This window comes from Terrapene carolina, unplaced genomic scaffold (genome assembly GCF_002925995.2).
Source record: "Terrapene carolina triunguis isolate 2854851 unplaced genomic scaffold, T_m_triunguis-2.0 Scaffold42, whole genome shotgun sequence".
Classification (NCBI taxonomy): domain Eukaryota; kingdom Metazoa; phylum Chordata; order Testudines; family Emydidae; genus Terrapene; species Terrapene triunguis.
The window spans coordinates 42,347,097-42,369,424 of NW_020664393.1; the positions used below are offsets into that span (position 1 = coordinate 42,347,097).

Here is a 22,328-nt window from a genome sequence, read left to right on the forward strand (position 1 = left end):
TGTAGATTGTTCTGCTTTATTGCCTTGTCTCAGTGTTCCTATTAATGTATTTTATTTAGTACTAGGTGTTCCTTGTTCTTGGCTATCGTCCCTAGTTTTCTTCTTCAGGCTTAAGATATTTATCACAAAGAAATCATAGAATATCTGGGTTGGAAGGGACCTCAGGAGGTCATCTAGTCCAACCCCCTGCTCAAAGCAGGACTTTTCCCCAGACAATTTTTTTTACCCCTGTTCCCTAAATGGCCCCCTTAAGGATTGAACTCACAAGCGTGGGTTTAGCAGGCCAATGCTCAAACCACTGAGCTATCATTGTCTGTGTCAAGAGACTGAAATATAAGATAATGTCATGATAACTAATTTTCAGCTTGAAGAGGGGGAAACGCATCTTTCTTATACATTTTCAGTGTTCTCGTACTTGCCAGTTACCCTGCAAGGCCTGTAGGATTTTGGATATGTCTACACTGCAATTAGACACCCACGGCTGGCTGATGCCAGCTGACTCCAGCTTGTGGGCAGGGGCGCTATTTCAGATTGGGGTGGGGGGGGGCAACTTTTTATTGTGATTCCAAGGGCTACTTAAGCACCTGAAAACTCTAGGGTTTTTTTGCAGATAACTTAGAAATTAGCTGATAGGAGCACTGTATCTAATTCCTATATTTAAAAAAAGAGGATTTAATAAATATTAGATCCATTCAACTCTAATACGAACATGTTCTCATATCTTGTGTCAAGTCACTTCAGTAACACTGGTTACAATTAAAATTGTAATGTATATTCTTTGTTACTAACTCTTGAATACAACAATTGAAACAATTGTAGAAAAATCTAGATGACTGTCTATCACTTTTTTGCAGTTCACCAAGCTTGGAATAGATCATTTAAATTTGGAAACATCCTACTAGGGCAAGGCCTCGTGTGTTTATACTGCACCTGCCTGGGGCTCTAGATGTGTCACTTCACTACAAATAATAGACTAGAAACTAACCTTAAACACGAGTGAAACTGACACTTTCATGTCATTTTCACAGTATTGCCAATCCCAAATGTTCAAAAATCATGACTCAGGCTCACCAAAAATCATGAGATTTACATAATTTAATGATTTTAAAGCTAATTATATAACAGATTTGGGGTTCTTTTTATTTGCCTTCTGCTTTTTGAGCCTTTAGGGTGCACTGGGGTCACATTTTGGAGCTTTCTCCACAGGCACAAGGACTAGAAACTTCATTTTTCTTTAAGAATGAAGGCTGAAATCATCACATATCCACTTGACTTCAGGAACTGGGGCTTCAAGGAAAACAATTATGAGACTCATGACAAAATTATGAGAGTTGGCAACACTGCACTTCTGTTTGAAGGCTAGTTACTTTCCAGAAGGCTCTTAAACACAGCACTACAGCAATTGAGTTGCAGTTCTCACAGGAGAATATTTAAAACCAAACACCAAGAAAATTCTATATTTTAAAGTTGAGAAAAAACTGACACTTCTGAGGTATATCGGGCCACTGCAGGCAGGAAAGGAAAATAAACAAGCACGGGAGCTCTGGGCAGCTCCTCCTTTAGAAAGAAAGTTGGAGGGTCAAATCTTCTAGTCCTTAATCAACTAAAACTTCTATTGCCATCAGTGCCTCCACGTCTAGATATAAACATCACAGTGATCATGTGATAACATGTGTGGTCAATAACTATACACTTCATACTTAAATATCTGAGCCATCTTAACCAGAGTTACACATCTTATATACATTGGCTCAGGGACTGGATTTTTTGGCATATTCTGAATGGTGCTGAGCACACAGATGGTGTCCAGTGAATAATGCAAATCACAACAATAATCGTCGACTTTATGGACTCTGGATGCAGTTTCTGTTCTTTGTTCTGGAATTGGCCTGAATACAGCTGAAACCCTAAGAATTTGAGGCATAAACACATCTGATACTTATGACACTTTCTCATTCCTTCCTTTTCTCAAACTCAGAACAAAAAATGACCGAGCAAAATGGTTTTCAGTTAAAATGTAAAATTGCACAGCAGGCATTGCTGTACAACCCAGCATGGGGCAGAACTTGCCACCCCTTGGGAGTTAAGTGATTTCCTCTCATTCTCCATCCTTCCTAACCTCTGTGCTGCTTTTCATGCTGTCAACCATGACATTCATCCTGGGACCATTTGCTGGAGTCTCAGAGAACTGGCTGCCTTGGTTTTGCTCCTATATGAGTACTCTTTTTTTCCCCCCCTTTCCTCTCTCTCTCTCCCCCACCTTCCCCCACACATGCAGCGCAGAGAGAGAGAGAGAGAGGCTGGTCTTCTGGATATGGAGCTAGCCCTGGAAGACCTGGGTTCTACTTGCCCCCCCCTCCCCATGGACTTCCTGTCTGACCCCAGCCCAGTGCTTTAAGGACAGAATTTGAAAGGTTTTTAGGCATGCAAAGATGCAGCTAGATATCTAGTGGGGTTTACAAAGCACCAAACCGTCTAAGTGCATCTGAAAATCTCACTAGGTGCCTAAATACCTTTGAAAATCTGGCCTTTAGTCTGTGTATGTGTCAGTGCCCCATCTGTACAATGGGGATAATAGCACTGCTCTACCTCACTGAGGGGCTGGGAGGAGAAATAGGTTAGACATTGTGAGGCACAGCCTCATACCATGGTGATGGGGGTCACATAAGTACCACAGAGAGTGTGAACTTCTCTATACACTACTAGCCCATCCCTGAGTTTGACCCCTTCTTTTTACCTATGCCCCCAAATCTCCCCCTTTTCTGAATGTAACCTAGGCTCAGTGCTTTGCTGTATTTTTTTCTAAGTCTCCCCCCCCCCTGTGTTCTCTCTCTAAAACAACTTCTCCTCCCTGCACAAAGGGATTCCTCTTTTACAGGCTAAACTTCCATATCCTTAATTTACTCACCATCCCTTTCTTATCTTAATCACCCTGCCTCTGTTTATAAACAAAATACTGACTCTGTGCCCCAGCGGCACCTCTCCTCTGCAGAACTTAGGCCTTGTCTACACTGCCACTTTACAGTGCTGCAGCTTTCTCTCTCAGGGGTGTGAAAAAATATTCCTCCCCCCCCCCACAAGCGCTGCAAGTTTCAGACAAGTGTAGACAGTGCACCAGTGCTGGGAGCTACTCCCCTTGTGGGAGTGGGGTGTTTTTTTTTTTTTTTTTTTTTACAGTGCTCGGAGAGCCATGACTACACAGCCATGTTAAAGCGCTGCCACGGCAGTGCTTTAACATTGCTAGTGAAAACGTACCCTTACATTTCACACTAATGCTGTGCTGTAGTTGAGAGCTCCACCTGGGAGCTTACACACCCCTTCTATGAAACTCAGGGGGAGGACTTCCGCCCTCCCCTGCCCCTCCTAATTGGCACCCTTGCTTGTGGGGCTCAGGCTAAGTTTAATTGCAGTGTAGATGTTCAGGCTCGCACTGGAGTCCAGGATTTAGGTCCATGCAAAGTGGGAGGTTCCCAGAGCTCGTGCTATATAAATGTTCGCTCTTTACCACAATGGCTCCAGGGTTAAAAAGAGCTATTTTTAACCCTGGAACCATTATATGCACCTGTCTAACTCCTTTCCCCTGCCTTTCTTTACCTACATTTCCAGTAGCATATAAATTGTTCCTTCGGTTTCTTTAAAGTATGTGCCTTTGAACCCACCTTTTTGTTCCCTGTGTTTTATCTCTTCTTGTCTCATTTAGTGGGGAAGCCCAGCATACAAGCTCAGTAGCATTTTTTTTTTCAAGTTATGCCATGATGACCCATCAGCATATTTTAGAATTTATCACCAATGAAAGGTGGACCAAAATTCTGAAGCAGTCTGGTAGATGTTCAGTGGCAGAATAAAAATTTAGAAATAAGTTATTAAATTTAAATATGAAAATAATGAAATCCGTGTGATATTCCCTATGGTGTTTGTTTACATATTACACTTATTTTATGTGACACTTTCACTTCTAAGTATGCAGACCATTTTTTTTTTATTGCTAATGCAAAGCCACACTGTAAAAGTTGAGGGAAAGTGGGAGGCCTTGCAGGAGACTGTTGCGGGGCTTGGTATCCTCTAGGAAGGCATGCAGAGGCAGTTTAGGATTGTGGGCAGAAGTATGATGGCTTGGTAATATTACTAAAATCAGCAGCAAACAGTTAATGCTGCTGATTTTGTATTTTTAGGTTTCAGCATTAACAATCAGTTGCAATAAATGGGGAAGCCCATCTCTTGGCTGTTGTTTCAGGCTGTTTGCAAACTCAAGAAGGTAACACTACAACAGTTTCTACTTTACTTGTATTTTGAGGATTATCTTTGTAACCATGAGGACTAAAAACGTCATGGATTCATAGGGTCTGGTCTACTCCCCAACCTGTAACCAGTCCCTTGTGAGTGACCCATTTGGTGTGCTGAACCTCAAGGGTCCACATCGTTCCACAGGGGGCAGGCCTGTGGCCTCCACAACTCTGAAACGGTCTTCGGGCACTAGTGGTCCCCGTCTCTCTCTGTGGCTCCCTGCAGAGTCCAGCCAAGCCAGACTCCTGCAGGAGGCTTGTTCTTTACCCCGTCAGGGCACAGTGCTCTGAGTGAGTATTTGCAGTGATAGGGCAGCCTTACCAAAACAAGGTAACAGTTTATTGGTCACCTGGCATACAGAATTTGAAAGTCCTTAAGTTAGTAGAGAACAGCAAAGGTTAAGACCGGGTTTAGACTGGCCAATCCCAGGGCTCACTTGAGCTATGCTGTTGTAGGAACCATCTCCACTTCCTTCCTCAGTCTATTTCTTTTTCTTTAGGCCCTCCCAGGTGAGAGTCCTGTGTCTCTGTGAGCTCAACTCTTAACACAGCTCTTCCCTTCGTTCCCCAGCTCAGGGTCTTTGCTCTGCTTCCATGCCAAGAACTATGGTGAAATCTCCTTCCTCTTGGCTGTTGGTTGCTAGGTATGAATGTTCCAGCCATTGGTGTTTCCATTGTCTTTTTTTCCTCATCTTCCATTCACATATGTAGGCTTTCCTCGGGTCTCCAACCATGTGGCTATTTGAATCCAACACCTTGTTTCTTCCCTTTACACTCAGCGCATAGCAATACAAAGCCCAGAGGGAAACTGAGGCATGCACAGGAATCCTAAAATATCACCAAAATTCCCACATTTGTCTCAGGTGCCCATAGTTAAGTTCCCAAATCCCATTGTAAGCACTGAATAAGTGGCCTGACTTTTTAAAAAGTGCTGAGTCGCAGACACTCCCACTGATGTCACTGAGTGTACATCTAGGCTGCAGCTGGGAGTGTGCTTCCCAGCTCAGACAGAGGGACCCTAAAAATAGCAGTGTAGGTGGGAGTAGCACAGGGGGGCAGCTTAGGCTAGCCACTTGAGTACAAATCTGCCCAGACCCCCTGGGTATGTACTTGAAGAGCTAACCAGAGCCACCGCCTAAACTACACCTGTAGTGTGCTAGATTGAGCAGGGCTAGTGCATGTCTGTCTAACCAAACTGGGAAGCAGGCCCCCAGCTGCAATATAGACGTACCTTGTTAATGGCTGGCTACTCAAGACTCTCGAATGTAGATTTATTTAATTCCTAAACTAGGATTTAAGAGCCTGACTTCAGGCATCTACTTTTGGAAATCTTCTGCAGCAAAGGGGGAAGTCTATTTACTGCGGGAGAATGAAGAATACAGAGGACACTGCTTATAAGTACTTAAAGCAGGGACCTTACTCTTGATGTTTGGCATATCCAGCCCAAAATACATTAGCTATTTAGCACTTAGCTATTTAAGAAATATTTGAGTTCACAATTTTTGGAGGTGGAAACACTGACTGAAGTAGCAACTATATTACAGTCTGATCAAGAATGTTTAGAATACAGCATGTTTGACATAAAAATACATACTTTGATTCAAAATAGTGGGAAAGAACTTGCTTTATCACATTAAAAAATTGGGAAAAGATACAGTACTTTGTCACATTTAGTGTAGTTCCTAGTCAGGGACAAATGAGGAGGAGGAGGTGAAATTCTGTATCTAAATGGATTGGAAGAAACCCAGCTGCACTTTGAGTCGTTGCAGAAGTGTATGTTTGACGTTAACCCTGCTGATTCAGATTGTTCATAAAATCTGTGCACACAAGCCAGGGTACAAAAACAACTGTTGATCACTGTGTAACCTTTCACCTGCATTTTTATTTGGCATGTGAATGAAGGCAAATCAGTGGTCATCTGTTTTTGGATTAAATTGCAGAATAGCATTAATCCCTTCCCAGAAATATTATGTGACATTTTATCCTGATTATAACGTAACACAGGACAATAGAATGAGACAATACAATACAAAATGCTTTATTGGACATATTGTACTTTTTTTTTCATGTTTTCACCCTGAGTGCATTGCAGAAATTGCATGACTTGGAACTATCGCCAAAACTGAAGGTTTTTTTTTTTTTTTTTTTTTTTTTTTTTTTTTTTTTTTTTTTTTTTTGAAGGGGTCTCTGCCTGAGACACAGTATTTTTTTAATAGGGAAATCTCCCAAAGGCTTGACTTGTTCATTCAAAATGAAACTTTTCCCTATACAGAGATTTTTATTGCTGAATTGGAAAGTTAGAGGCTTAAAAAAAAAATCTGGGTAACTTTCTAAAGATGGATGCTGCCCAAAGACGCTAATAAACTTTAAAAATGAAAACAATAGAAAGGTGGCCAAAGAAATATGATCCATGGGAACATTTGTTATGTTTTTTGGAATAATACACTATCTAAAGAAGAGGGACAAGCCATACTTAAAATTATCTGTAGTATGACAAATATATTTGACATTACCTTCTGTTTCTGGTTATACAGGAACCACTTATGACACTAAACACTTCCCATGAAGTGTGCTTTTTGCTTAAGGCTGTACTAGCATAAATTGTGTTGTGTGAATGTAAAATTGCAGGATGGAGAATTAAATCCATAGTGTCGTATTAAAATGTAGCATATAGGAAAAAGAAAATAATTTAAATATTAACTCCTTGGAGTGTTGTGTCATCTGTCCCCCGTCTGTGATTTAAAAAGCTGAAGGAAATGCTGATATGGAATGAAATTTTAGAAGACACTACATCCAAAACAGTCTCCCTTTTCACCTGTAGTCTGCTTCATTAACATAGAGATTTGGAAGACTGTACGAAAGGAGCTTTATCACCCAAGACTTTTCTCTCAGAAATATGCCAGATTTAAAACAAAAAGCCTAGGTGAAAGAGCGTGCTCTTGCTACAGGGTGCTGTGAATTTCATAGGACCCATAGCAGATATCAGTATTTCACTTACGCAGGAAAGAGTTGTAGTAGGGAAGGAGTGTTTAAAAACATTGGGCCATACCCTGTAACTTCCTTACAGCTGATGAAGCTATATTGATTTATGCTAACTAAGGATCTGGCTCATTCTTTCTAATGGAGAAGAGGTTTGGAGCATTAACTGTTGTAGGGAAGTTTAAAAAAAAAAAAAAAAAAAAAAGGCTGAAAATTCTTGGATACTCACAGCAATTTGGTTAAGGCTTGCAAACTATTTGTTGCAAGTCTTTCCTGCTGAACAACTTCCATCTTGACATGTTATCTCTTATTGATTGGATAGAGTTTGACGCAATCTGCCTGGTGCTGATTCTATTGCCACTTCTGTCAGTAGGTAGAGCAGTAGAGACAGTCACGACCTTGGTCTTCCCTATCTCAATTGGCTTGAGTCCCAAGTTTTGTCTCCTTTTGAAAAGTCAATGACTAGGTTGGTTTTAGATTGCATTATCTCATGTCCCATTTATAACCTAGGGTGACCAGACAGCAAATGTGAACAATTGGTACAGGGGTGGGGGGTAATAGGAGCCTATATAAGAGAGAGACCCAAAAATCAGGACTGTCCCTATAAAATTGGGACATCTGGTCACTCTATTTATAACCTGTCTGGCTGAAATGGATTTGTAGAATATGACAGTACTGCCACTCAAGGTACAGAAAGTGAATAGTTGTGAACCACGGAGTTCACGTATAAAGAGAGAGAACTGCACTAGCCAAATTTGACTGCCTGTGTCTGGGCTGTAATGACAAAATTTTGCTATGGGAAGAGGAAACTAGCAACATATATAGACTGTTCCTTTAGTACACTGAAGGAGATTACTACTTCCACCCCACAATCACATAGCTGTCTTCAGACTGGTAAGTGCTTCAGCCTTCCCTCATAACTGGTGCTCAGCTAGTAGAGTCTTTCTGGGCCTTCTTCCCTATGCATCCAAAACTGGCTGTGCTACCCCAGGTGATGCTTCAAAATCATAATACCCTTCTGATGCAATTCAGGATCCTGTTTAATGCCTTCTTCAACTGCCCAATGCATTCCCATCTTCACATTCCTGCTAACTTGAATCTTCATGTTTGTTAAATGACTTTGGTTATTTACCCAGCAGTATGCGGATTCCTTTAATGATTTTATGTTTGTTTTATATTGCCAAGCATTTGTTTACACTAAAATCTATCAGATGTTTCACAGCCCACTTGAGAAAGTTTTCAGAAATATGTGAATACATCATAACTATTGCAAATGCTGCTGTCTTTGGCCAATTTTCCCACTTTACAGGCACAATCTGAGAACAGAGTATTTGTGGTATGCTGTCCACTGCTCCAGTCTAGTTTAGATAGATCTCATACAAATACTGTTAGTAGCCATACTGATATTTAAAAAAAAAAATATTGCTAGATTATCAATTCTTTTAAAGTTTTACTATTTAACTCTTCTGGAAATGCCTCTTCTGGGAGTATTGACAACCTGTTTCATCAGTCTTTCCCTTATGATAGTCTCTTTTGAAAGGTTGGGGAGCCTTTGCCACCCATCAGTACTGTGACGGCTAACCTGATTAATTATATACCTACATTGGGTCTTTGATCTCCATTCAGTAACCTAAGATGTAATCATCCTTGGTTCAATAATTTGAATAATTAGACTCAGTATAATTTTGTGAGGATAGTGTTAGTGGTTATTCCTTGCCTACATAAACAATGTTTATTGGGAACATTCACTCTCCCTTAATATGAATGCCGGGGAACTTTGCTGTGGAAATCTATTGCATATACCTATTGAATAATTTCTTGTCTCTAAAAATTAACTTTAAAATAAAAAAATACTGAGGTCATGTCTACATTTATAAGCCTACAGCGGCACAGCTGTACTGATACAGCTGTGCCGCAGTAAGATTGCTCCTGTAGCCACACTATGCTGACTGGTGAGAGCTCTCCTGTTGACATAAAACAACCAGCTCACACACTGCATGTTTGAGACCCCTGCTCTAGAAAGTGTCATCAAGATGTGGTTTGCTTGGGACTTGCATTTCCTAGATTCTGGAATATCACTAATTATCAAATATAAGCACTATATATAGGCAAATGCTCATGGTTGCTCCAACCTTTATTTTCCAGTGCTAGAAAATGTCTGTTCCAAGATCTTAAATATTGCACAGATTGAGTTTTTACAACTTGCTTCATTTCTCCAGGAAACTTTCGTTGTTCTTCTGAGGTGTCGGTAAACCACTTTTTGTTTGTTTGTTGTTTTTAATTAAACTGCAGCAGTTGAAGCAGAGTTTAATTTTGGATAGTAACTGGCAAGAAATTTGAAGAATGTTCCCATGACCCTCTGAAACAAAAGCTGACTGTTTGAAAAGAAATTCATTTGTATAATAGAAAAACAGAATGAAACATTTTTTTGTTTCTGCAGACTGACACCAAGGCTAGTTCATCCTGCATTTGTACCCATTTATTCTACTACATGATAATGGAACAAAAAAAGTTACATTAGAGAAGCTAACTTGTTAAGTGAGACTTCTGCAGGAAGACTTTCTACTGTGGAATGAGTTTCTCTTCTGTTTTGTGAATGGGATTGAAAAGTAACTACACTTTATTTTCCATAGTTACCCACCATCGCTATACTTCAGCACTGTGCAGTTTTTAAAATTACTTAGCTCGCTCATATCTCTGCTGCCCTTTTGCATAAAGAAATGATTGACATAGAAGTATGGTGAACCAGTTTTGTATATGAAGTCAGTTAATGCTATTAATTACTAACTTTTAATATGCTTCTCTTCTGTTTAATTTTTTTCTTTTCAAAAATATCCAAATAAGAAGCTGATTGTGGTTTATCCAGTGATGGTGTTATATAACTGAATCAATTTCTTGTTAGATCAAAGTAATGGCTAACAGGATGAGCAAATGGAGATTTCAAATATAAAATTGATGACCTACTAGGGAGTACTGCGCCTTAGGGGTGCATCTAATGACAGAAGATTTTCCACATCAGTTGATTATCTTCTGGGAAGTTAAGTTCCTAGCCTTATTCTGTACCGCCTTTGGCGTGTTTGGATCAGAAACATATTGCAGCATAACCTTTTCTGTTCATTTTTATTATTCACAGGAAACCAGTATTTGAGGGTGTCCAGGACATTTATATGGGCACTGGTAATTTGTGTAGATCCAAAATTTTGATCTAATTTTAAAATGGTTGTATTCTGATGGAGAAGCCCCTTGCTTGTTTCAGTAACATGGTTTATAAGAAGATTGCATTGAAATGTACAAACGCATCAAAAATAGTACTGGAAAATGGAGAAACTAATGTCATTCTATATACCTAAAATTATTTTAATCAATCACTTTAACCCAAGCAGGCTTCTGCATCTGTATATGGTCCAATTAAAAGAACATACTGGAGATCCTGCTATAAAGGGACTTTAATAGTGGGTCTCTCCAGAGCAGTGAGGAAAGATTGATGGAAGGGGGTGTGTGTGTGTGTGTGTGTGTGCGTGTGTGTGCACACGCACGCGCTATACTCTTTTGGGGGGGGAGGGACGGGGGGAAGACTTGGAGATTCCTTCCAACTTTTCTGTCATAGGGTGGAGAGGGGTATGGAGAAAAGAAAATACAGTGTAATTAAAAGTGGACAAATTGATTTTGTTTTCTTTGCAACAAGGGAAGTAGAAGCTGCCTTATCAAAAATGAAATTCCAGCTCCTACTTGCCTTCTAAGCAAACATTGCAATCTTGAAATATGTTTTGCAGCCCAGCATGCTGGGCTTGGGGCAGGGGAGAGCATGTATCATGTTCTTGTCTTCTCCTGCCATTTCAGTTTGGTGAACAGAATTCTTTGGAGTCATACAAGGAATGGTGAGAAGACTTTCGTGTTTTCCCTCTTTAAGTCCTGGGCTTCAAAAGGTTATTGGTTACAAAAGCAGTGTGGTATCATTCCAGGGGGGGATCCTTTTAAAACTAAAAGCAAAGAAGAAAAAAGGGGCAGGTATTAATGTCACTTGTGCACGTGGGGAGTATTCCACAAACCATTATTTAACATGGTGAGGTGAGAGCTGTCTTTCCCCAGCTGAGGGGTGGGGATCATTAACCTAGACTGCCTTAATGTGCCTTGTGTGGTCGCGGTGCAGAGCTAGGAGAGAGTTCTCCCAGCACTCTAAAAAAACCACCTCAACAAGAGGCGTAGCTCCTAGTGCTGGGGCACTGTTTACACTGGCGCTTTACAGCACTGCAACTTGCTGAACTCGGGGGTGTTTTTTCACACCCCTGAGCGAGCACGTTGCAGCACTGTTAATTGCCAGTGTAGACAAGCCCCGAAGGGTTTCTTACTACTTGCCTCCTTGTTGGGTTAATGTCCTCACCTATTTTGGAGGCATACTGTTAAAAGCACAAAGAGATGTTGCCACCTGTTAAGATTTGTTTAAATATTTAAAGTAAAGTTCTGTAAAGTTTACAGTTTACACGGAACTGTAAACATTTAGAACAAGGACACTTTCTGGGATGAATTTTTTTTTTTTTTTTCTTCATCTGATTTAGGAGTTCTCTTGCCAGAGCTGTTTTGGCATTAGCTCTTAGCACTTGCCCTTGGGTTGTCTCTTCTTTATTATTACTGTATTTCAAACTTTGTGTGCAATGTTCCATTAGACTTCTGTCTCAGATAGGGTGACCAGATGTCCCGTTTTTAAAGGGGCAGTCCCGTTTTTTGGGACTTTTTCTTATATAGGCGCCTATTATCCCCCACCCCCTGTCCCATTTTTTCACAGTTGCTATCTGGTAACCCAGTCTCAGACATCCAGCAATGGGATTTAACCATCTCTGGTAAGGCTTTTCTTAAAATTTTCATTGCTTAGGGACTGTGTGTGACTTGTATTGTTGCTTCAAACGATCACCGTGGAAATATGCCATGTGAATAAAAAATAACGTGTTGTGGGGGTTTCACTGTCTCTTTTCCTCCCTCCACCCTCAGCAGCTGAGGGTTAACACTAACATTGAAATCTGAGAACTATATTAAATAACTGAAGAGACTACTTTAGCAGCAGGTAAACAGTGGGCAAATTACAGCCTCATGAGCAAAAAGACCATTTTGTGCACAGCTGACTATGGCCAATAATAAAATCTTTTGCAGATTTCAGGCATTGTACTTTGACTTTTAGAAGTGTAAAACACTTCAGCAGTGCTACTTTACAATAAGAGGCCGGTAACATTACCTTTATATTTAGGAGGCTGGTTATGTTTTGACCCCTTCTCTGTACTGTGCTTTCTGGTTCGGCTTTATTCTTCTGGCTATTTTGCCATTGTAGAAGTTTTTAGAACTGGAGCTTTCACTTGTTCTAGTAAGTTGCATCTTCCTTCTTCCCTCCTCACCCCACTCCCTCTCCCCCAACCCTTCACACTATCCTATTCTTTCAGACTTTCAGCCAGTTTAGTTTTCTGCTGCTGTCCATCACTGTAGAATCTGAGCACCTTCCACGTAAAGTTGATAGCGAAGGTTGTAGTGGACTCCATGGAATCTCTGGCTCTTCCTTTCTGCTGTGAAAATTCTGATTGAGAGGTTGTCTTTGTTCCGTTAGTTTGTTTGCGGTGTTGGAGCGGGGTGGGGGGGTGATGTTGTGGAAGCCTCCCATTGCAAGGAAACAGCTCCTAATTAACTGAAAATGTCTGAAGTTATTAAAAATTCCACACCCATACATTTTACACTTCATATGGTATTTTTTACTTTGCTGTTCTAAACTAAACACAGCACTTAGTATTGCCAGCTCTTATGACTTGTATTGTGAGTCACATGATATTTGGTATCTTGCATAAAGCCCTAGCTTCTGGAGAGTAATAATAATGTGCGAATCTCACCTTTTTTTTATGAAAGTTTCTAGTCCTTGTGGTTGCAGAATAAAGCTTGAAAAGGTGATCTGAATATACCTTAAACTGGGCCCCAAAATGAGAAAACAACAAGAACCATGAAGTTATTTAATTCTTGGCTTAAAAGTATTGAGAAAAATCTCAACCTTCCTGGGACTCAGTGTTTGAGCACTTGGGTTTGGCAATATTGAACTTACAACTTTCTGCAAAAGTAGCAGCTCTTTGGGGCTGGGACAGTCTTTCTATGGGCTTATTTACACACACATTTTGTTTGAAGCAGATGGGGAATGAACGTACCCCACACTAGCCTGCCCAGCACTAAGGGTGTGTCTGCACCGCAATAAAACACCCACGGCTAGCTCGTGTCAGCTGACTCAGGCTGTGGGGCTATAAAATTGAAGTGTAGATGCCTTGGTTTGGCATCTGGGCTCTGAGACCCCACAAGGGAGAAAGATCCCACCCAGGCTCTGATATTTACACTTCAGTTTTATAGCCTGCAGCACAAGCCTCATGATCCCGAGTCAGCTGACACTAGCTAGCCACGTGTGTTCTGTTGTAGTGTAGACATACCTTAAATGTTTGTCTGGACCCTGCCGATGCAGTTCATTAGCGTGCTTCAGTCTGCTCAAAGCAGGGTAGATCGAAGCATGCTAGGGAATTGTTAGTGCCTGTCAGCAGGGTCCACATGGATGCTTAATTTGTGGCAGGTTAGTTCAGGGTGGATTGATTTAAATCAAGGCCAATTTAAATCTGTGATTTATATTGCAAAGTGGAAAGCCTCAATTTGAATAATCAATTTTTAATCTACATTTCCATTTGTGCTTCAGTTATTGTCTAAAGGAAGGTGCATTCTCATAGGTTGATATAACCATTAAAATATGTTGATTTACAACTAAATAGAGCCTTTACCCTGGACTTGGTAACTTTTTGCTACCTAGGAGGGTACACTGTTATATACGTTTAGGTAAGCAATGATCTCGCTTACTGTTTTAGGATTCTTATTAATTGTACAATTTTGGTATGTTAGAAAATGGTGAATAATGTATTGCTTATTGACTAGAGCAATTAACTTTTTGCTCATGAGTTATGTAAAGCTGCATTCAAATGGTAACTGAAATGTAATTAAACATGCACAACAGCATATAAAACTTATTTATTAAACAAAGCAACCTTAATTGTTTGGCATACATAAACTTCACTGCCCTCCCCCCACCCCAAGAGCTGGAGAGTACGTTTTCATGGTAGGCTGAGTCATAAATATGAATGATCAGAGAACTGAGCCAATCAGAGTTCAGATAGGGAGAAACTATAAAATAGGAGTATGAGGCCATCCAGATGGGATCAGTGGATGATCCTGATGAGATACATGCTGGTGTCTCTGGAATCAGAAGTTTGTTCGCAACACCAGTGGTAACTTTGCCAGTCTTTCCCATCCAGTAGCACAGACCGCCCCCCTCCCCAGGATCAAGCTCTTTATCCAGTACACAACCTTTGTGCCAGATTTATAAAGCTTGATCTCAAAAGTTAGATATTTCCCCCCCTGATTCTTTCTTTATATAGAAAGGCAGCCTTTAACTCAACGTTTTTTTCATAGAGACTCATGGATTCAGCATATGTATTCTTTATTGAACTATTTTGGAGGTTATGATAAGATTAAGGCCTTAACATGTTTTATATTCAATTCAGATTTAATTTTAAACAAGTTGATTTTTTTTTAGTAGAAAAATTTATTAATTAAATAATAATCAAAATTCAATTTAAATCTTTTTTTCTGAAAAAATCATTTAATCCAACATGGGCTAGTGCGGGTGGATTTACGCCGTAGCTTGCCATGACCTTTATCACCTGCAGAAATAAGTCTTTTCTCACTCTCTATTTTTATAGGTTGTACGATGGAATCCCTGGATCAAACAATCAATAGCTACCTGGATGTCTGGCTCGGGCCAAGAGGTAAGTTATTCATTTTATAAATATGCACATTTAATTTCTAGAACCAAAGTTCAAATGCATATGTTGGAGTATAAAAACTGCCATAGTGGAAGAGATTGGCTTTCTAGTATCCTGAAGCTAATAGTAGTTTGTGTCAGCTGCTTTGGTGCCCATAAACACCCAATTGTGCAAAACTGTGATGCTCAGAGAAAAGGGCTTTTGACGCTAGTGAGCGATCGGCTTATGACTTGAAGAGTGAGGAATGACAGACCTTGAAACTTTATCTGAGCTAATGTACTGCAGCTGCTATTCTTATTCCTATAAGTGTCGACCTGTTTTTTGGTCTTACTTAGCTAGTTGCCTCAACAATACCTTGCAACACGAAATCCTACCAATTAATTAAATGTTGCATGAAAAATACCCTGTTTTAAGTTTGCTCTTCATGAAGTGCCCTCTTGTATTGAGGGAGAAGGTAAATCAGAGTGTCTGTTACTGAAGACCAGTCATTCATGAATTAAAATGACACTATCCTATCCTCTCCTTTTTTTCAAATGAATTAGTTTTGTTTGGTCTTTTAAATTTTTTCTCATGTCCCTAATGCCTTATGCTCCTAATCCATTTTGCTTACCTTCTTTCGTTTTTTTTTTTTTTCTTCTCTCCTTTTTTTGAGATGAGGTGACAAAATGAATGCCGTATTCTAGCTAAGGAGATTCTATCTGTTTTATGTACTGGTTTTATAATATGCTACATATTTGTCATGTTGTTTTGAAAACATTGATCTGAAAAAAAGTACATCTAAACAATTTGCAGGCTTCCCTTCTCAACACTTACCAAGCTTTAAGGCCTCATTTTAGGGCCTCATTAATGATCTGGATGATGGGCTGGATTGCACCCTCAGAAAGTTCACGGGTGACACTAAGCTGGGGGGAGAGGTAGATACGCTGCAGGGTACGGATGGGGTCCAGAGTGTTCTAGACAAATTGGAGGATTGGGCCAAAAGAAATATGATGAGGTTCAACAAGGGCAAGTGCAGAGTCCTGCACTTAGGATGGAAAAATCCCATGCACTGCTACAGGCTGGGCACCGACTGGCAGCAGTTCTGCAGAAAAGGACCTGGGGATTACAGTGGACGAGAAGCTAGTGTCAAAGTTAGACTCAGGACTCATCATTTGTCAGACTACTCTGTTTTATTAGCACAGCGCTCTGCTAATACATTCAGATAATGTGAGCCCCCATGCAAGATTCAAACAGTCTTATTTATACAGATAAAAGGGTGCGAACTTAACAAAGGGACAGAGAGAGCAAATTGAAGAATTTGCCTAGGACACAATATGCATATCCTGTTTCCTTATTAGCTCTTATATTCTAAGGCTAATGCTTCACCAATCGCCCTTAAGTGGAACAATTAACAGTTTCCTGACACCTGGATTGCAGCATTTCATACAGCATTCTTTAATTCATTCTATTTCTTTAATATAATTCATTTCACTTTCACACTGGATATGAATCAACTGTGCCCTTGTTGCCAAGAAGGCAAATGGCATATTGGGCTGCATTAGTAGGAGCATTGCCAGCAGATAGAGGGAAGTGATTATTTCCCCCTATTCGGCACTGGTGAGGCCACATCTGGAGTATTGTATCCAGTTTTGGGCCCCCCACTACAGAAAGGATGTGGACAAATTGGAGAGAGTCCAGCGGAGGGCAGCGAAAATGATTAGGGGGCTGGGGCACATGACTTATGAGGAGAGGCTGAGGGAACTGGACTTATTTAGTCTGCAGAAGAGAAGAGTGAGGGGGGATTTGATTAGGGTGACCAGACGTCCCGATTTTATCGGGACAGTCGAGACTTGTCCCATGTCCTGACCTTACATCGGTCGGGACGCACTTTGTCCCGATATCGGGGGGACCGCGGCAAGCTGGCACTGCCGGCACCGCTCACCTCTTCTTCCGGGCCCTGGGGCAGCGCAGGTGAGTTCCCGCCGGTCAGCAGGCGCCTGCAGAGTGCTGCAGCCCCACTCCCCAGGCACGCACAGAGGCAGGGGCGGGGCTTGTAGGCTTCAGCAGCAAGCCCCCACCCCTGCCCCCCTCAACCTGACCCATGCGCGAGCTACGCGGACAGGAGCCAGAGGGACGCTCCCTCCTCCCCCCACCCCACCCCACCCCCCGCCGCCAGCCCTGCGAACATGGCTGCAGCATGGCCGCGCTTCTCCCTCCTGCTCCTCGCCCTAGTTGCCCTGCTCCTGCCCGCGCAGTGGCCCCTCTGCTTGGCCGCCAAGCACCTGGACCGGTGCTTTGCCGAGCGCAAGTGCTGCACCGACCCAGAGTGCAGCAGTAAGTGGGTGCGGGACGCTGGGGTCCCCGGACGGGACCTGCCTGCTGGATCCTGAGGCTAGCACTGTGGGGGGGCTGTGCCAGGCAGGCTCTGGGAGGGAGGACGGGGGGGTCCGATGCCGCTCTGGGTAGCCCATGCAGGGTGGGGTGATGATGCTGCAGGGACGGGAGAGACCCATGGGGAGGCCGGGGTGGAGGCAGTGCTCTTGGGGCCGGCCCTCGGGCAGGGCCATGGGGCTGCACCTGTGGGCACCGCGATCCGGCCGCGAACCAGACATTTCTCCGTCCCTTTGAAGGGCCAGTAGCCCGGCGTCCCGTCGGGTGGGTTCTCTCACGCATGCCGATCGAGCCCCAGTGCGGGGTGTGAGGGGAGGCATGTGTTTGGCCATCGGCTCCCCACCCCCATCTGCAGCATTGGTACGTTTTGAGTGGAGCGGGAGGGGACGAGTGGCAGTTGGCCGAGAGCGGGCGGAGGGAGGGGGCTGGGGGACGTGGCCTGAGCACACCCTCTGGCGCTGAGTGGGAAGGGCGGGGTCCAGGTGCGCACGGGGTGGGGCGTGTTGTTGGTTTTTTGCTCTGCCCCCCCACGTCCCGATATTTCACTTCTGTCATCTGGTCACCCTAGATTTGATAGCAGCCTTCAACTGCCTGAAGGGGAAGCTCAGCTGTTCTCAGTGGTAGCAGATGACAGAACAAGGACCAATGGTCTCAAGTCACAGTGGGGGAGGTTGGATATTAGGAAAAACTATTTCACTAGGAGGGTGGTGAAGCACTAGAATGGGTGTTTTTAAGTCCCGGCTTGACAAGCCCTGGCTGGGATGATTTAGTTGGGGTTGGTCCTGCTTTGAGCAGGGGATTGGACTACATGACCTCCTGAAGTCTCTTCCAACCCTAATCTTCTATGATTCTATATCTACACTGCAGTCATGGGATGCGATTGCAACTCGCCTAGGCATACCTGAGTTAGCTTTAATGGATCTAGCTCAAGTATCAGAGCAACTGTAGCTGAGTGGGCATCCGCATGGGTTAGCTGCCTGAATAAGTGCTGAAGGTTGTGGGTGGGCTTGTGCGGCCTGTGCTGCTGCGATTTCAGTGCTCCCGAGAAAAGCTAGCTCAGCTAGAATAAAGCTACTTTGAGTATGTTTATGTGAGCTCCAGTCACACCCTATGACTACAGTGTAGATTGCCCCCAGGCTACAGTATGGCTTCTGAGCTCCAGTAAAATAGAGCTGGAGCCTCTTCACTGCTACAGGGTGTCTAAACTGAATTGGTGTGAGCGTGTATTAAACTGTATTTTGATCCCATTATAGACAGGCCTCTATGGAATGGGACAAGCTGACACCTTCTCCATGACTATTTCCTTATGTGTATTTCAGTCCAAAAAGTGATTTTGTAAAAAGAGCATCATATTTGTCTGAATATTTTTATATCCATATCAAATTTGTTTAGTTTACTGTTTAAAAATGTGTCTTCTACTTGCCAGTCTTGCAAACTCCCCCTGGAATCAGACTGTCAACTGGGCTGTTTTCCTTCTCATGCATCACCAATAAAAAAGTTCCAAAAGCCAAATTATGCTGAATAACACTTGTGTAAAATCAGCATCCTGTTTGGGTTTACACTGGTGTAACTTATTGCTTGGAATATAGTGTGTGATGCACAATAAGGAATCCAATTCCCTCTCTTAGCCATACTGGCTCCTAAGGACTAGCAGAAATAAAAACAGTAAGAATGTACTTTTGTTAATACAGTAAGCAGATATGACTTTGGAAACTAGCTATGTTGATGATAAATTGAGGCTTTCAGGGAGAGAGGAAGAAACAAACAAAAAACAGCATGGTGAAGTTTATTAGCTTTAAAACTTATTCAGAATCTTCTTCTGTCCCAAATACCAAAGATAGATTCAAGTAATAGTTTAAAACACTTAGCAGCAATAACTCCCTTTTGAAAGCAATGTTTTCATTGGGAGCAGTATTACTTACATTTAATCACACTGTTGCTAAGCAAAATGCAACCTTGCTATATATGAAAGTTATTGTGTAATTCCGAACAATCAGCATTTCTAGTAAGTTTATTTGCTGTTTTTCCATCAAGCATTTTCTTTCATTCACATTGGTTCATGTTAGGTGATTGAGAAAAATGTTTTCCTGACAAGGCTTATAGTAACAATGTTTTAAATATTTCCATTTACTAAATTGCGGTAGTAAATTTTGTATTTATTTATTTATTTTTCATTTTATTTCAGATCCCAGAGTAAAAGGATGGCTTCTTCTGGATAACTATATACCTACATTTATCTTCTCTGTCTTATACTTATTAATCGTATGGATAGGACCAAAGTACATGCAGAATAAACAACCATTCTCATGCCGGGGAATTCTAGTGGTCTATAACGTTGGACTTACGCTACTGTCACTTTATATGTTTTATGAGGTAGGAGGGTTTTTTGTTTTTGTGTGCAGTACCCTATTTAACCCCCATTTACCCCAAAAGCCTGTCTGTTGTGCATATTGTTGTCCTAAACTTGGTAAAATAACTGCCAAAATGTTGCAACAATTCTTCAGTGGTCACTTCTCCAAAGAAAATCACCATTATTACTAAGTTCGTACGAGCACTGCCATTAATACCCTAGACTTTAGGGCCTAGAGGATGGTGTGCAAAATCTGTACAAACTCAATAGCAAAATAAATTGTTCTGAAATGTGAAGCTCTCCTTCAGCACACAATGAAGAGGAAAACTCAACTTTCTTGACTTGTTATAGTCCTCAGGTAAACCTCGGTAGTATTTGAATAGTTCCTAACTACTCCCCTAAAAGAGAACCACAGTCAGGCTGCTCTAAGAATGGGTAGTTACATCACATCTCACTAGGGAGTGTGGAATATAATTTTATTTAAATCTATTAGATCCACATCTTAATCCTTGCTTTTGTACATTTGAGAATCACATCTTCTGAATCATCTTGGTTGTTCTGAAACAGAAATATGTTAGCACACTTGGGATGCCAGTGTTTTCACAAAGTTAAAACCAGATTATTTAATATAATTCCTTCAACTTTGAGTGGTACTGTGTGTCTGTTTTATTTTACAAGATAGAGATCCAGAAACTATAAATTCCATCCTACCCCATCAACCAGATCAATAAGAATGTTCACAGTTAATATGCTGGGGTTAATTTTTTTTTTTCCAGTATGTACTTAAAAAAATCAAGAAAGTTAATTACTTTAACATTTTAAGCTTCATATCACTTAAATAATTGTGTAAATGTGATAGGTATGTGTATTGTCTGAGATTACTCCATTCAAATATATAAAATTAAGCATAAGCAATATCACCACAGACTTCATGACAAACATCTTAATCTATGGCACAAATACAAGTGCAGATTTCTTTGGCATTATAGTAAGTGTAGATAAAATTCCCATTGCAGCTGAACTCTTCTCTTCTAGCACGCAGAATAATACTCATATTTTCCACATGAAGTTTTTGTAACAAGGTAGGAGGATGGCCTAGTAACCACTAAGAAGTCTTTTCCGTTACTAATGTCTGATTCTGTGAACTTAGAGCACTGGACTGAGACTCAGGGCACCTGGGTTCTGTTCCTGGCTCCGCCACTGGCCTACTGGGTGACTTTGTGCAAGTTACTTTCCCTTTCTATGTGCCAGCTTCCCCATTTTACAGATGGGGATAATGATACTGATCTCCTTTATTAAAGCGATCTACTGATGGAAAGCACTATACAAGCTAAGTATTATTATTATTATTATTATTATTTATTATTCATTATTTTTTCTTTCTTAAAAGTTATTCCTTCACACTATTCCATATACAATATTCCGTAAACTTTATATGATGTAAAGCCTTTATAGTTTTATATTACAGCTGAACTGCTTCTCTTTTGCATAGCGATCTCCCCACTTATTAAGCACCATTTGCCTTGTCAACTCAGCTAAATCAAATGCATGTTTATATTTTTTTAACACTTGCCTGGCATTACTCATGTGGCTTGGAAAACTGCCATAAATTCACATAGTCAATGTGAGTTCTTTGATATGGTGAAGGGAAAAATAAAACTTCACCTGTAGGCTACATGATTAGTGGCTAGAGCTTAAATTTAACTAGACTGTCATTGAACATAGTCTTTGCTACTGCAAATATATAATGCAACTTGATTTTTCAGTGTTAGCGTTATATTTAGTGATCTTGCTATCTGCATGAAAATATCCATTCAGCATTGTCTGGCCAGACCACAACTTTATTCACTTAAAATATCTGGAAATGCCAGCAATAAATTGTACAGTGCAGCTCAACATCCTTTCCTTAATCACCTTCCAAATAATTCCCAACCAGGTCCCAGCTATCTCGCTGCTGGGACCCCAATGTCCTCACCTCACTTGAGGTGAAAGGGGGTGGGGGTTGGCTCTGCTGTTCCAGACGTAGAAACCCCAGACCCCCTTCTTCAGCTCCCTTAAGGGATGCTTTCCTTCAAATCCTTTCCCAATCCATATTATCCAATAATTATATCCTTTCCATAGAGTGCCTGCTCTGATACCTGCCATGAGTTTTATGTACTAAGGTGCAGCATTACAACCTAACTCCCTTACTCCAACCTACTGGATCCCAAACTTACTGTGGGGAAGGAGAAAAAGCCCACCCCACTTTGACCAATCTGGCAGCAAGGGGAAAATTCCTTCCCAGCCCCCCAGGGAAAAGGGCAACTAGCAATACGCCCACAGCAGATCAAAAGGGAACCTGGTCCTTTTGTCAAGTTCATGGGTGAGTGAATGCTGCCAGCCTGAACCCGGTAAAAGAGGGGCTGTCTGGGGCTGCATGGGGTATAAATCAGACATGCCAAACCTGGGGGGGATGCAGAAATTGGTGTTTTGTTTTTTTGGGTTTTTTTTTTTTTTTTTTTTTTTTTTTTTTTTTTTTTTTTT

General features: G+C 41.4%; 1 protein-coding gene across 3 annotated transcripts in view; it reads left to right on the forward strand.

Annotated features, from left to right (window-relative positions):
• The window catches only part of ELOVL5 (ELOVL fatty acid elongase 5), a 57,711-nt gene that overhangs the window by 20,491 nt on the left and 14,892 nt on the right, over positions 1–22,328 (forward strand). For 2 of the 3 annotated variants that reach the window (XM_024221224.2, XM_024221167.2), the window contains exons 2-3: positions 15,023–15,088; positions 19,641–19,828. In XM_024221224.2, coding sequence (XP_024076992.1) covers positions 15,031–15,088; positions 19,641–19,828 — 246 coding nt within the window. In that variant the 5' untranslated portion in view covers positions 15,023–15,030. Of the gene's footprint in view, positions 1–7,891; positions 8,157–15,022; positions 15,089–19,640; positions 19,829–22,328 lie in introns of those variants that run through there. The other variant, XM_024221110.2, reaches the window with a different exon arrangement.